Genomic DNA, 17316 nt, shown 5'->3' on the forward strand with positions numbered 1-17316 from the left:
AAATAACACAGTCCTAAATAACTAATAGGTCAAAAAAGAAATCACTGGGAAATTAAAAACATTGAGATAAATGAAAACATAATCTGACAAAACTTACAGGATGCAGTGAAAACAGTGTTTAGAGGGAAATTAGAGCTGTAAATACCTATTTTGAAAAAGAAAAAAGACAGCAAAGCAATCATCTAATCTTTCACCATAAGAAACTAGGAAAAAAAAAAGTAAACGCAACCCAAAGAAGCTGAAGGAAGAAAATAAGAAAGATTAGTATACATAAAAAAAGAAATACACCAGAAGTTGGTTCTTTGAACTGAAATTACTAAAATCAGAAATGAAAGATGAGAAATTACTACCAACCTTATAGAAATAAAATGGATTATAAGGAAGTACTATGTTCCACAGGTATACAATACAAAAAATAGGATCCAGGGTTCAGAACATCAGGTCATACCCTTTAAACACCTGCATGACCTAAAACTACCATTCTACAAATACTTATTCTACTTCTAAATGCACTGTAATATAGACTGTAAAGATCATGTTGTATGTCCAAAGTCATACAACACAGACCTAGTGCTGGCAACCTTGCAAAGACAAATATACAAGTGAAAGATTAAATAATCATGAAAACCTTCACATTTGAAAGTGCTAAGTTACTGAGGATTTCAAGTACTTCCTTCACCAACTCGTTATCTATCTAAACTCTTACAAAAATGAGGAATACAGAGAGTGAGTGGTATGCAACATCTTGTTACCAAACAATATCAATTCTGGGTATAATATTCACTGGAACATGGGTCTCAAGGGCCAAAATGGGGTAGCTTCCTGAAGAAATTAAAAAACACAAGAGCAGCTTCCTGGGCATGATGGCAGAGGAGTACTGGACTGAAATGATATCAGGTCGTATGAATTCAGCTAGATAGTTATCAAACCATTCTGAACACCTACAAACTCAACAAGAGATCAAAGAGAGGAAGAACAGCAATTCTAGTAACAGAAAATCGACTACTTTCTGAAAGGTAGGATGTAGGGAGAAGTGAATCCGAAGCAATGGGAAGATAGACCACAGGGGGAGAGGCTGGCTCCCGGCAAGCAGCAAAGCAATGGAGCACAAAATCCCAACTTTTAGAAGTCAGCTCCACTGAGGGACATTGCTCCAGAGGCAAAGCAGGGGTGGAGTCCTCACGGGGACAGTGTCATCTCAGGTCCTGCAGGGTCACAGAAGGATTGGGGGTGTCTGAGTGTAGCAGAGCTCGCAGGTATCAGAGCAGGGAAGCCGGCTACAGAGACAGAGCCAAAGAGCGAGCTCTCAGCTTGGGGTTACCTTAAACTGTGATCCAAGGCACAGTTGGTCCACTGCTCTTTGAGCAGAGACCCCACAAGTGACAGATCTGGGGAGACCCCCCTGGAAGAGCCGAGTGGCAGATCAGCTGGGTTTGGAGACTCCAAATGGGGCTGTGTGCCAGAGACATAAACGCTCGGTCACAGGCCGGGTGAGCTCGGAGTGCAGCCGGAGACCAGGGAGACAGAAGTGATTGAGCACTTTTCTCCAAGGGCGTACCGGGGAGGGCCCCCCACACCCCGAGCTCTTGGCTCCTCCAGGCTGGAGACTGGGAGGCTTTCATTTGTATTCGCGACTTCCAGAGTTCTAAGGAAAGAGTTCCGGGAACAAAAAGTCCTGAGAGCTAACTTGAGCAGATTACTTAGCCAGCCCCTGGCAAGGGCAGCGCAATTCCACCTCAGGCAAAGACATCTGAGAATCACAACAACAGGCCCCTCCCCTAGATGATCAGCAAGAACAATCAGCCAAGACCAAATTCACTGATCAAGGAGAACAGTGGAATTCCAGAGGAGGGTAAAGCAAAGCATGGAATTCATGGCTTTCTCCCCATGATCCTTTAGTCTTGCAAAGTTAAATTAAATTTTTTTAATTTTATTTTTTTCTTATTCTAATTTTTTTTTAAAGATTTTATTTATTTGACACAGAGAGATCACAGTGGACAGAGAGGCAAGCAGAGAGAGAGGAGGAAACAGGCTCCCTGCGAAGCAGAGAGCCCTATGTGGGACTCGATCCCAGGACCCTGAGATCATGACCTGAGCTGAAAGTAGCGGCTTAACCCACTGAGCCACCCAGGTGCCCCTCTTATTCTAATTTTTTAAACTTTTCCTCTTTCCTCTTTTAACATTTTTGTAACTAGTTTATCTTAACAATACTTTTCTTTAAAAAAATCTTTTTAAACCTTCATGATTATAGTCATATTTTATCCTTCATTGTATTTAACCTTATTTTTTTGAATACATATAGAGTTTTTCTCCTTAAAAATTTTGGGAGACAGTTTCTCCTAATAGATCAAAATATACCCTAAATCTAGCACACAGCTTTGTTCTAGTCTCCAGCCTGAGCACATTCTCTCCCACTTTTGTTTTTCTTCTTTCTTTTTCCAAACATATCTTATTAATTCTTTTTTTAGAAATTTTTTTTAAATTTTCATTTATAGTCAGTCATATTCCATCCCTTCAGTGTGTTTACCCTTATTTTTGTATATATATAAGTTTTTCTTTCTTTAAAATTTTGGGAGGTAGTTTCTTCTAAGAGACCAAAATATACCCAAAATCAAGTAGGTGGCTCTGTTCTACTCACCATTCATATACATATAATTATGTATTATTATATTATATTATATTAATTATTACATATATATTATATATATAATATATATATGGATTTTTTTATTTTGTACCCCCTTTTTTCTCCCCCCAGTTTGGGGTCTCTTCTGATTTGGTTAGCATACATTGCTCTGGGGTCTTTGCCACCCTTTTAGTATTTTACTCTCTCGTTCATATATTCTTATCTGGATAAAATGACAAGGCAGAAAAACTCACCACAAAATAAAGAACAAGAGGCAGTACTGAAGGCTAGGGACCTAATCAATACAGACATTGGTAATACGTCAGATCTAGAGTTCAGAATGACGATTCTCAAGGTGCTAGCTGGGCTCGAAAAAGATACGGAGGATATTAGAGAAACTCTGGAGAAATAAAATCCCCTTCTGGAGAAATAAAAGAACTAAAATCTAACCAAGCTAAAATCAAAAAAGGAATTAATGAAGTACAATCAAGAATGGAGGCTCTTACTACTAGGATAAATGTGGCAGAAGAGAGAATGAGTGATATAGAAGACCAAATGACGGGGAATAAAAAAGCTACGCAAAAAAGAGACAACTACTGGACCACGAGGGGAGAATTCGAGAGGTAAGTGATACCATAAGACGAAATGATATTAGAATAATTGGGATTCCAGAAGAAGAAGAAAGAGAGAGAGGGGCAAAACGTACATTAGAGCAAATTATAATAGAGAATTCCCCTAATATGGCAAAGGGAACAAGCATCAAAATCCAAGAGGCACAGAAAACCCCCCTCCAAATCAATAAAAATAGGTTCATACCCTGTCATCTAATAGTAAAACTTACTAGTCTAAGTGACAAAGAGAAAATCCTGAAAGCAACTCGGGACAAGAAGTCTGTAACATACAATGGTAGAAATATTAGATTGGCAGCAGACCTATTCACAGAGACCTGGCAGGCCAGAAAGAACTGGCATGATATATTCAGAGCTCTAAATGAGAAAAATATGCAGCCAAGAATACTATATCCAGCTAGGTTAACACTGAAAACAGAAGGTGAAGGAGAGATAAAAAGCTTCCAGGACAAACAAAAATTAAAAATTTGCAAACACCAAACCAGCCCTACAGGAAATACAGAAAAGGGTCCTCTAATCAAAGAGAGAGCATAAAAGTAGTAGACCAGAAAGGAACAGAGACAAATACAGTAACACTCACCTTACAGACAATACGATGGCACTCAATTTATATCTTTCAATAGTTACCCTGAGTGTAAATGGGCTAAATGCCCCAATCAAAAGTCACAGGATATCAGAATGGATAAAAACACAGAACCCATCAATATGCTGTCTACAAGAAACTCATTTTAGAGGCAAAGACACCTCCAGATTTAAAGTGAAGGGGTGGAAAACAATTTACCATGCTAATGGACATCAAAACAAAGCTGGGGTGGCAATCCTTATATCAGATCAATTAGATTTTAAGCCAAAGACTATAATAAGAAATGAAAAAGGACACTGTATCATACTCAAAGGGTCTGTCCAACAAGAAGATCTAACAATTTTAAATATCTATGCCCCTAACATAGGAGCAGCCAACTATATAAACCAATTAATAACAAAATGAAAGAAACATGTCGACAATAATACAATAATAGTAGGGGACTTTAACAGCCCCCTCACTGAAACGGACAGATCATCCAAGCAAAAGATCAACAAGGAAATAAAGGCCTTAAATGACACACTGGACCAGATGGACATCACAGATATATTCACATCATTCCATCCCAAAGCAACAGAAAACACATTCTTCTTTAGTGCACATGGAACATTCTCCAGAATAGATCACATCCTGGGTCACAAATCAGGTCTCAATGGTACCAAAAGATTGGGATCATCCTACTAAAGAAAAAATGGGCCAACCAGGAAATTAAAGAAGAACAGAAAAAATTCATGGAATCAAATGAAAATGAAAACACAACTGTTCAAAATCTGTGGGACACAGCAAAGGCAGTTCTGAGAGGAAAGTATATAGTCATACAAGCCTCTCCAAAATGCTCTATATGCTCCTCCTCCCTCCACTTAGCCACTCAGTTTACAGAATTTATTATCAAATAAAAAAACTATAAAAGATATGCCCAGTGAACATAAATAAAGCACAAGGGTTTATAACATCCTTTGTGCAATATCAGAATGTAGGTGGCCAGAAATCTTCACAGAATGCAAAAGGTTTGGTATTCCTGGTTATGGGCTGCTACTTCCCTATGGGAAAATAGAGATGCACGTTTTTATAGACTACAAGAAATTTGTCATCTAAAGATCTATTAAAAAGGATAAAACTGGGTGCCTGAATGGCTCAGTCAGTTAAGCGTCTGACTCTTGATTTCTGCTCAGGTCTTGATCTCAGGGTTGTGAGTTCAGGCCCCATGCTAGAGCCTACTTAAAAAGGGTGGGGGGCACTTGGGTGGCTCAGTGGGTTAAGCTCAGGTCACAATCTCAGGGTCCTGGGATTGAGCCCCACATTGGGCTCTCTGCTCAGTGGGGAGCGTGCTTCCCCCTTCTCTCTCTTCCTACCTGTGATCTCTCTCTCTCTGTGTCAAATAAGTAAATAAAGTCTTTAAAAAAAAAAAAGGAGGGGCCCCTGCATGGCTCAGTGGGTTAAAGCCTCTACTTTCAGCTCAGGTCATGATCTTGGGGTCCTGGGATCGAGCCCCACATCGGGCTCTGTGCTTGGCGGGGAGCCTGCTCCCCCCTCTTTCTCTGCCTTCCTCTCTGCCTACTTGTGATCTTTGTCTGTCAAATAAATAAATAAAATCTTAAAAAAAAAAAAGAATAAAACTACATTCCCAAACACAAAAAGGCATACATAAATGGGCAACTGGCTACAATTAAACTGGGTTGCTTGTGGGAATCCTGTTAGCTGCAAACCCAGAAGACTATTTCTCTACCCAAATATACACACATATCTAGGCTGTTACAACAATCTGCTTTATTCTGTAACTGATTATTATTCTAATTATTATTCTAATCATAACTAATTATTATTCTTAATACAATTTTGTGGCAATAACTACACCAAGTGAATCTCAGTATAAAATGACATCAGCTGAGGCTTCAGGAGAACCTATAGTTACGGCTGAATTCACACTCCCCCTCCTGATAATGGCACTGGTAAGCCACGCTGCTTAGAGCAAGGGTGCCACACTCAAATGCCCAGAGATTCTTGCCAGTTTTTGAGATTATGAAGCAGGCTGGGGAGTGAGCCCATAAAAAATGGAGCCACTGCTGAACTCCACCCACGTAGTACAATAATGTGGGAACGTGGCCTCGTGTTTCCACATTGTTTGATTCTTTAAGAGAAGCCAAACAAAATACTTCTAGCAATGTCAGATTTAGGGTATTAACCTTCCACCTTTAGCGGACAGCAAGTGCGCGTTCTCCTGCCCTGCGAGCATATAGGGGCCATTAGTCAGAAAGGCAGTCCAAACGCGAGCACTGCTCATAAACGTAGGACTCTGAGCAAGGTAACTAATATCTTGAGAGTTCTTCATTTGTGCCTCACCTACAAGAATGAGGTGTGAAACCCCCTAACTTTTTGTCCGGCGCACAGTAAGCCCTAAGCGAATGTTTGTGTTTTTCCTCAACTCTCTCCATTGGAAAACCAGATTAGAAAGTAAGATGCCTGAGGTTTCACTGCTAGAAAGACAGAAGTAAACAGAAACAGCTTCTAGGGATATTACAATTTTCTGTAAATAGTCACGTTGGTCGACTGTGTATAGTTCCTCCCACAGAAGAAATGCTGTTGTCAACTGCTGAGTGGAGTGATTATGTATCTGAGTCAAGAGGACTAGAGGAAGTGAGGTCAAAGGGGAAAGCTTCTGATCACTACAAAGTTAAAGTTAAATTTTTCCACATAAGCTAATTTTAACTAAACATCAGTTTTTTTTATGAAAGTGTGGAGAGAATCATGGGAGGAGATCCTAGAGATCTCAGAGAAAAAATCTGTACAAGATACAAACTGAGTGGACTACTGCTTTAGAGAAGGACAGCAGAGGGAGAAATATTTAGCTCTCAATATGATGGCCAGATAGAATGTGGAACCTGGACATAATGCCCTCTTAGCACCTGCTCTATTATACTAAAATATTCTATTCATGTGGATCTGTAGTATCAGGTTATAAGCTCCTTGGAGGTAAGTTCTGTCCCTTACTTCTCTTTGGTATACCACTGCTGAGCACACAGCAGGTACTCTATAAATGTTGGATAAATTCAACTGAAAATCACACTAAAGTCACAAAGGGCTACTCGTGTTTCCTAAGGATCTTCAGATTCTAAAGACAAAACATTCTTCCCATTGGGAATAGAGGGAGAACTCCTTCAGGGGACATGACCCAGCTGACATCAATACTGAGGATGACTAAGACAGGACATACCTAACAACAAGTTAGTTCTAGTGAACAGAGAGGTCATACAGCAGAACCTGAATTTCACAGCCCTTATAACCCAAGTGGTCATACCTAGGAAATGGTCGCACCTAGGAAATGACTTGTTAGGACTAAGAACATTGAGAAACAACTTTTTTTTACCGATATGTGTAAAAATGAAGTTCAATCTCTGGTGAAAAGGGAGAGAAAACAGTTCAGGAAAAGTATTCATCCTCCGGTCAGAGCAATCATCAAAACCAAGTGCCCTTGTTGGCTGTGATGTATGCCCTGATTTTGTAAATGAGCGAAAGTCATTAATAACTAGAATGTGTGACAAGAGTGGCCTGGCCTTCATCTGATGTGACGTCTGCTCAGTAGAGAGGGACTATGAGCAGCAACCAGAAGGAGCCCTCCTGGCAAAAAGTGGAGGCAGGAAATGAGCTCTAGACCCAGATACGGTGCTAACTACAATGAGTGTCTTTGAGGACTGCAGAAATGACAGCATCAGGCTGAATGGCTAGGGGCTTGTTCCGAGAGGATGGAAAAAAAGGCAGGCTAAGAATTTAAGGTCCCTCTAGTAGTCAGATCTGGCCACTTGACAACAGCTTTAGGTTTTAAAAAGTGTGTTTGTGTGATTGTGTGCATACAACTCAAACAATTTTGGGTGTCATTTATTCCAGTCTTCTCCCCAGTGGCCGAGCAAAAATGCATCCTGATGTTTGCAATTATAGAGGCTGGCTCCCAAAGACAGGCAGAATAGGGGCGCCTAGGTGGCTCAGTGGGTTAAGCGTCCGACTCTTTGATTTCCGCTCAGGTCATGATCTCAGGGTCGGGAGATCAAACTCCGCACTGGGTGTGGAGTCTGCTTAAGATTCCCTCTCCTAGCAGAATGGCAGTTGGCTCCTCATCTAAATTCTGGTCCTATAAGCAGTAAATGAGAGGTGAAAAGTGCAGAACCCTTTATCCCACCCCAGTAATTCGCCCCCCAGTAACCTTCTTCTGTGAGGCGGTGCCTGGTCCTATCTACTCTCTCACTGAGCCAAGGGCTCACTAATTGCTTTTTACATTTATGTGTCTGACAACACCACGTTCTGGCTTGATTTTCCAAAGGGAACTTGCCAACATATATACTCCAGGTCCAAGATAAAACAGAATAATTAAAAACAGGCCTAGTTATCCAATTAGCTGCTCATCTCCTAGTTGCATGACCCAGTGACAGAGTATATTTTGCCTCTTTTTCTCATTCAAGTGGGCACAACAACAGGTTTTGGCTTAAAAACTGAACATCTAATTTCTTTTTTTTTTTAAGATTTATTGAGTGAGAGAGAGAATGTGTGCATATTAGTGGGGGGGGGGGTGCAGAGGGAGAGGGGAAGAGAATCTCAAGCAGACTCTGCACTGAGCACGGAGCCCAAAGAGGGGCCCAGTCTAACAACCCTGAGAGCAAGACCTGAGCTGATACCAGGAGTCCGCCACTCAACTGACGCGCCACCCAGGCGCCCCTCGAACATCTCATTTCCAAGGGATGAACAACAGCCCCAGTGAGAGGCAGGTATGGAGAAAAGAGTGTAAGTTTAAGAGAAAATGAAGGTCTAAGCTCCGATTTCAAAATGTGCCACTTACTAAGGCTAATTAGTAAAGTGGTAAAAACAATTCAGACTTTGTATGTTGTTACACTAAAGAGATTATTAGAGTAAAAGATTAAAATGGGAGGGGAGAGATCTCTTAATTTGTTTTTAGAGAATACATGGCAGGAGTTGGAGAAGTTTCTTTTGTCATATATAAAGTGCAAAGGGGGTATCTACTTGGAGATTTGCTTCAGTGCAATACCTATTCAAAATGAAAGACTACAGGTCATTTAGCAAATATTTTGAAGACTTACCATGTGCCATGCCTGTGCTACGTGGTAGGGAGACCTCTGTAAGTACTATAGCTTATATACTATATAAAATAGCTTACAGTTTATTAAGTGAAGTAAGTCAGCAAATGGGACATCACAGTAGTTTGGGTGCCACAGGAGCACAGGGAAACACCCCAAATCTGAGAGGGAGGTAGCCGGGAAAGGTCACTATGGAAAGTAATCACCAAAGAAAAACTTGAAGAATAAGTAGGAGTGAGCTGTAGGACAAGTTCTGGACAGGCAATAGCACATACAAAGGTCCTGAGGAGAAGCAATGCTGCAAAGTCAAGAAATTATAAGTAGTTTCAATCTCGTGGAAATTTGACACAACGTCAATGAGCAAGTACTAAGGGGGATGAAGCAGAGATAAAAGAGTAAGGGGATAATGCAGTTAGCAGCGTAAGCAGGAGTCAGATCATCCAGTGGTCTGTAAACCATCCACGCTAAAGAGCTTAATCCTGGAGACAAAGGGAGTTACTGAAGAGTGGGAAAGACCAGATCAGATTTATTTTTCAGGAGGATCACTCTGACTGCAGTGTGGGAAAATAGTGTGGGAAATCTTTTACATCACATAAAGAAACTAATTTAGAAGGACCCTTCACCGAGGTGCCCGGATGGCTCAGTCGATCAGTTGAGCATTTGACTCGTAGTTTCGGCTCAGGTCATGATCTCAGGGTCCTGGGATGGAGTCTGAGTCAGGCTCCATGCTCCTCGAGGAGTCTGCTTGAGAATTTCTCTCTCTCCCTCTCCCCCTATCCCTCCCCCCAGCTTATATGCTATTGCTCTCTCTAAAATAAATTAATTAAAAAAAAAAAAAAAAGGAAACCAGGGTGCCTGAGTGGCTCAGTCATTAAGCATCTACCTTCAGCTCAGGTCTCCTGGGATCCAGCTCCACATCAGGCTCCCTGCTCGGCGGGAAGCCTGCTTCTCCCTCTACTGCTCCCCCTGCTTGTGTTCCCTCTCTCGCTGTCTCTCTCTGTCAAATTAATAATAAAATCTTAAAAAAAAAAAAAAAGAAAAAAGAAAAAAGAAACCTCCCTCCCACCTCCCCCCAAAACCCAAACCAACTGCTAAAAGAATCTCAACTGTTTTACAAATAAAACATTTACTTTAACGTAAAGGAAAAATTTTAAAGAGCTAATGGCTACAATGATCTGCAAACACAGCAAAATAAAAGATAAAGCTATGTAATCTCAGGTAAGCTTGTTTGCTAGGAATAAGAGAAAAAAAAGAGAGGTCCTCCCCCTCACCATTCCACTCCCTTCATGCCTACCTCCCGCAGGCAGTTCATACCAGCTCAATCTTTGTCTTTCATTTGGGGACCAAATTTGTGCATCAAAACAAGAATTTGTCCATAGGCTTGGGGAAAGTGCTAGAAGTGTGCCAGACAACTTTAAAAAACTAAATGCTAACAGATGAGAACCAGTTCTGATCCCAAGGTCAAGCAAAATTAATCGAAGCTATTTTGCCAATGGTCATTAAATAATGAGAATTTCTGTTAAGTAGCAACGAAATTAGAAAGTCTGAGACCCTACAGTAATAGGGTGCAAGCACCAGAACACGTTAATTAGAATTAGATACTTTCTTGAATTTGCCTCTTAAAAATAAATTATGCCATTAACCACTAAATGCAAGGATTAAAATTTCGCAAACTTCTAGTTAAATCAAATGTGGTGACAACTACTGGCACATGACCAAATACTAAAAGAATCTCAGCTGTTTTAGAAATAAAACACTTGCTTTCAGCTTGAAGCAAAACTTTTTAGGGTCTCTGGTTAAACTAATCTGCAAATATAGCATAAGAATAACAGGTAAGGGAAGTCTTTTATGTGATAAATGAAATGCTTAATCAACCCTTAAAATAAAAAATTGGGGGGATGTTTGGCTGAAACTCACAAAAGACTTTAAGACTAGGTAAATGACTACACATTCCTAAAAATTAAGATAAGAAAATTTTCTAGAATAATTAGAAACATGGAAATTAATCATTTTCATAAGACAATGCTTAGAAGATCATGTGCCAATTAAAAAAACAGGAATACTACAACTACTTTAGAGGACAGAGTCAAATCTATTCTTTGAAAGGGATCGATTCCTTACTTTTTTCTTCTGCAATTAGAGAAAATCTCAGCTTTCCACACTTTCTAAAAATAATTACATAAATTTAATATTTCAAGACATGTTTGGGAGCTTGGGAATTCAACAACTTAATTATTTCAAAAATCACTTTTTCCAAAACTACTATAATCTTATATATAGTGCATTTATTTAGTGACCAGTGTAAAGGACTAGCATAGTGAAGAACGCCACAATGGGAAACACATCAGACTGAAAATCAAGACAGTCATTCACCCACTTATTCCTTTGTTAAGCAGCTGAATCCTGCTTTAGTGCCAAGCTTACAGACACTAAAAAAAAAAAAAAAAAAAAAAAAATTAAATCCTCAAAGAAACATAATACTATATTTCATCAAATTTGGGACACTATCAATCATGAGACAAACTTCTAACTAATAAAGAAAAAAATGTTTTCAAATAAATGATGACATAATGCCTTGAATGAATCACATCAGCATCTTGTTGCTTTGATATTTTTAAATTCTAATCTGAAAGTCTGGTAATTTTTCCTGCCTTTAATACATTGCTTGACATTTTAAATGGCAACCTTTTTTTATATATGTGTGTATATATATATATACACACATATATATATACATACACACACACACACACACACACACATCTCTCTACAAAACACAGCTTCATCTACTAGGGGTGTCCTTTCTTGGCTCCCATAAAGCACTTAGTTGTTATTTTTGAAGAAAAGCAAATGAAATTGTGATGATTTCCCTAAAGACAAATGCTTACTTCACAAATACAAATTTACATATCTCTACTTTGTTTCTGTCCTTTTCTGTGTATTCAGTGACTTTTTTGTTACAATGCCAAATCATAATAAAATCTTTCATGAAGATATTCTAAATGGCAATTATATCTACCATATGTAGCAATGATACCAGGTACATAACTGTTGAAACAACGACACTAAACAGAACTGGGACTAAGTGTGGATAAGCACAGGCAATGACACCCGGTCCACATGGCCACCTGACAGTCAGCAATTGGAAGATACCATCAAGTGTGAGACACATTCCAAATTCAGAGTGAAAAAAATGTATCTTAGAGTCACAGCAGTGAGAGCAGCCAACACACGTGGAACGCTGTGAGGAAAGGACCATTCTACCTACTTGACAGATGTTACAAAATGAAAACCTGTAGAGAGGTAGATGAGGAAACTGAGTCATGGGGAGAGCGGGGCAGGCAGGGGTAAGTTGCCCAATACCACAAAGCTAGCACGTGGCAAGGCTAGCAAGGGGCCTCTGGAGCTAATAATCAGGAACTGGCTTTGTGACCTGAGGCAAATCTCTAGAGATGCCTGTCCTTACTGCCAAACGGAGGGAGCTGGAACAGATGATTACGGAGTTCTTTCCCGGGATGAAAATATTAAAATTCTATAATCTTCTACAGTAAAACTTTATTCCCATGCTGGCTTCTCCTAATACAATGCAAACCTTCACTGCCATAAGTGATTAGTGAAAGGAATGTAACTTTTACTACTGGTCTAAAATAAGACATACTTAGGAAGGTATTTCAAAAACAGACACACATGTACTTGTACCACTATTTCTTTTTTTTTTTAGGGCGATGGTAAAAAGTTGACTATAGAAATAAATGAGCCAATGTGTGGGTTTTACTCTGCTTGTGTACTACACTTATGATAGAAATTGAGTCATTTCAAAATTTAATCCAAAATTAACATATGACTTCAATGTGTCAGTTTCAACAGACACTCACAAGGCAGAACTCCTTATTCTTTGAAAAATTTTTTCATTTATGATGGGGAAAAAAACCAACAAATTAATAACAGATATAAATATTGCAACATTTTTCCTCTTGAGCCAATTTAAGGGTGGAATTAAATATGCATTACACACTTGACAACTCTTCTGCCCTAAGGAGGGTGGGGGGCCACACCCTTGAGATTTCCTTCTAAAGGCCCACCCAACTGCTCTCCCTCCCAGGTAACCCTCCCTTCAGCCCCACAAACTCTGATCATCAGGCAACCCAGTGATGCTTAAAATCATTCATAATATTTCACGTTGAAATTGTCCTCAGGAACAGAGTTATTAGCAAAGGAAAGAGATCAAAATACAGAGTCTTTAACACTGCCATTATTCATCCCCAAACAACATACATCATATCAGTTTGGGCCTGCTTTTCTCTTTTACCTTTACAAGTACACGTATACTCATAAAATTATTTGCCCCAACAAAAATCAGAGAAAACATTAAAAAGATTTCTGGTGGAAAAAGTGAAAAAAAGAGAAAGTAAGTGAACTACCAGCAAAAGTGGGCTTAGAAAAACAGCAAGCGAGAGAGATGCCCCAAAATAGAAGGCTCTTATCAGTGCTCAGAGTATTCCTATTACATACCTTCCCGTGCTGCCCAGCTCTCTCGTAACAAATGACAACATCCTCCCACATTTCTAGCTTCTCGAATATCTGAAGGGCTGAACTCGTGCATCCCAGTTCAAAGAGAAAACTTGCAAGTTGGCGCTAGAAGAATCAAGTTAAAATAATGAACATTTCTTTTTTTTTTTTTTAAGAATTTATTTATTTATTTGACAGACAGAGATCACAAGTAGGCAGAGAGGCAGGCAGAGAGAGAGAGAGAGAAAGCAGGCTCCCTGCTGAGCAGAGAGCCTGATGCGGGGCTCGATCCCAGGACCCTGGGATCATGACCTGAGCCGAAGGCAGAGGCTTTAACCCTCTGAGCCACCCAGGCGCCCCTGAACATTTCTTTATGTAAAGAAATTCCTGTTTCACTTGTGGGTGTGCTAACCTGCCATTTTAAGGGTCTGCTTACTGTAATAAACACATCATTTCTACAATTTGACCTCAACTAATTAGAAATTTGCAAGGATTCAATCTTTACCTTTACTTTAGCAAGTTTCCTTATATGGGGTAAGGAATTAAAAAAAACTCTAATATAGGAACTTTTCAAAACGCTCAATGTATCAATTTTTTCCTAAGAACTCAGAAGAACTTAAAAGACAAAGAAAGTCAGCATTTCTTTCTTACCTGCAGATTCTGTGACCATCTCTGAATTGTAAAGCTGAGATGCAATAAATCAACTTTAAAAACTCTAGTTAGAATGCCTGGTATCAAAAAGATAAGTGTTGGTGGGGACGTGGAGAAAAGGGAACCCTCGTGCACTGTTGGTGCGAATGTCAGCTGGTGCAGCCACCATGGAAAACAGTATGGAAGGTCCTCAAAAAATTAAAAATAGAACTACTGAGTGATCCAGCAATTCCACTTCTGGGCATTTATTCAAAATGAAAATATTCACTTGAAAAAATATCTTCAATCCCATGTTCGTTATAGCATTATTTACAATAACTGAGACGTGGAAGCAGCCTAAGTATCCACCAAAGGATGAATGGATAAAGAAACTGTAGTCTGTGCATACACACAACACGCAACACACACACACACACACACACACACACACACACACACACACGAGTATTACTCAGCCATAAAAGAGAATGAAATCTTACCATCTGTGACAATACAGATGGACCTGGTAGGCTTATGCTAAGTGAAATAAATTAGATGGAGAAAAACAGAGTATGATCTGACTTACATGAGGAATCTAAAAAAGTCAAACTCAAGAAACAGAGTGGCTGTCAGAGGTTGAGGGGTAGTAGTAAGAGAAATGCGTGAAGATGGTCAAAAAATATAAATTTCCTATCATAAGAAAGTTCTGAGGATATAATGTACAGCCTGATGACTACAGTTAATAATACTGAATTATATACTTAAAGATGCTAAGAACATAGATCTTAAAAATTCTCATCACAAGAAAAAAATCTGTAATTATGTGAGGAGATGGATATTAACTAAACTCATTGTGGTGACCATTTCACAATATACAGATATATCAAACTATTATGTTGTACACATAAAATTAATACAATGTTATATGCCAGTTATATCTCAAACTGGGAAAAAATGAGATTGAACTCAAACAAATAATAAAAACTCTAAGCAGTTGACATAAATGATAGAAATCTATACATTAGCACTTGTGTACTTTATTCATGAAAGCATCTCTGGGTCTTCCCACTCAGATCTACCTGGATTTATTTAGAATACATTCCAAAAAACTTAACTACTTTATTTCCCAGCCTTGGCAGATAAAAAAGGGGGCAAGTTGTGGTAAGGTTACTGAAAGTTAAACTATTAAAAAGTAAATATATGGGGCGCCTGGGTGGCTCAGTGGGTTAAAGCCTCTGCCTTCAGCTCAGGTCATGATCCCGGAGACCTGGGATTGAGCCCCGCATCGGGGCTCTGCTCAGTGGGGAGCCTGCTTTCTCCTCTCTCTCTGCCTGCCTCTCTGCCTACTTATGATCTCTATCTGTCAAATAAATAAGTAAAATCTTAAAAAAAAAAAAAAAGTAAATATACTATGGTTTATAAGTGGTCCATCCTGCAGGAATGGAAAAAATACTAGAAAGGTTTAAAAAGTGAGGTTCAGAGTGGTTGGCTGGCTCAGTCAGTAGAGCATGTGACTCTTGATCTCAGGGTCATGAGTTCAAGCCCCACACTGGGTGAAGAGCTTACTTCAAAAAAAAAAAAGTAGGTAAAGTTCTTGTATAATGCATGGAGAATGCATGGAGAAAGCATTTTATATTAGTGGAGAATGCATTGTTTTCTGTTAAATTTTACTGCTCTTTCAAAATTCAATACATATTTAAGAGATAAGAAGCCAAAGGATATGGAAAATCTAGGTTGACAAAATTAGAAAGTAAAACAAAATATATCTGAAAGTTATAAGCTAGTATATTTTTTTAAAAATAAATTAAGGGAATGATCTACTTCTTCAGTATGCCATGGCTCTGGGGGTATTTGGTATTTTAAGTTATTTGTACATTTTAAAAAACTGAACATAGCACATGGGAGCTGGAATAAACCTTAGTGCTCACATGGTAAGTAGTTTAATCTTTTCATTTAATAGATGAGGAAAGTTATGGCATCTATGATATTAGGGCTAGCTAGAGGTATTCTCTTTTTATGATAAATTACGCTACTACACTCCTATTTTTATCTTTAAAAATAATACATAAAGATATGGTCATTCCCTATAATGAAAGAAACAAACAATTTAAATTGTTAATGAAAGAGGATGTTTATCTAACTGCCTAAAGATCCTAAAATCCACAGCTTCCTAAACAGATAAACATTTTGCCTAAATTCTATTTGAATAGTATTTAATTTTCCTAATGCTTCTGTTCAGAGATAGACTGAAAGCTATACCCTCAACATACATGTTTGTCATAATAATAGCTCAGAATCTGAGATGCTGATCCATCACAAACCACACAGGACAAGGCACTTAATTTCATAGATCAGGGTCAAAAACATACCAAAAAGTTCCAGCTGTTAACACCTTCTTGATAAAGGTAGTCCTTTTGAGATAATATAACAAAGCTTTTCATTTGCCTGTTATATTGAGACTCCTTCAATAAAGTGAATTCCAATGTATAATAAATCCCCTACTTTACTCTATGCTTAAGAATATGACATACTCAGGGCGCCTGGGTGGCTCAGTGGGGTAAGCCTCTGCCTTCCGCTCAGGTCATGATCTCAGGGTCCTGGGATTGAGCCCGACATCGGGCTATCTGCTCAGCAGGGAGCCTGCTTCCCCCTCTCTCTCTGCCTGCTGCTCTGCCTTCTTGTGATCTCTCTCTCTGTCAAATAAATAAATAAATAAAATCTTAAAAAAAAAAAAAAGAAAAAGAAAATGACATACTCAAAGAAATCTAACAAAGAAATGTAACAATGGGGATTCAGAGTCATTGAACGGTGGGTTGGCATATATAATTCTAAATCACTACCTAGGTGTGTACTCCACGAGAGAGAGGACAGGAAGCTGGCTGAAATGACAATAGTTACTAAATCATCTAGAAATTTCTGCCTGTCACCATTTCACTCCACTTAACCTCTCAGTATCACAACTTCCTCAACTATAAAATGGGGATATTTCACACAATTGTTGCAATAAAATAAGATAATGTGTGCAAAATGCACAACAAAATGCATGCGTCATACTAAGTATGCAGTCAAAGCTGGTTGTCATTAGCTGACATAATTACAACTCAATGAAGAGATAAGGAAAGGAGGGAAACTAGACTAAAAATTGGGAAACCAGAGATCTACTTCACGAACAGCTATGTGATCAACATTGGAAAAGTGTCGTTAATTGCACTGGGCCTCAGTTTTCTTCTCAGTAATACTAAGAAACTGGACCTGGTA

The 17316-nt window shown here is 39.0% G+C and overlaps 1 protein-coding gene across 1 annotated transcript in view; it reads right to left on the reverse strand.

The window, feature by feature from the left end:
- Positions 1-17316, reverse strand: part of TTC27 (tetratricopeptide repeat domain 27) — a 169858-nt gene that overhangs the window by 62216 nt on the left and 90326 nt on the right. The window contains exon 12 of the mRNA XM_032881906.1: positions 13432-13554. Within this exon, the coding sequence (XP_032737797.1) occupies positions 13432-13554 (123 nt within the window). The remainder of the gene's footprint in view (positions 1-13431; positions 13555-17316) is intronic.

This window comes from Lontra canadensis, unplaced genomic scaffold (assembly GCF_010015895.1).
Source record: "Lontra canadensis isolate GAN:19392208 unplaced genomic scaffold, GSC_riverotter_1.0 scaffold78, whole genome shotgun sequence".
NCBI classification, from domain to species: Eukaryota; Metazoa; Chordata; class Mammalia; order Carnivora; family Mustelidae; genus Lontra; species Lontra canadensis.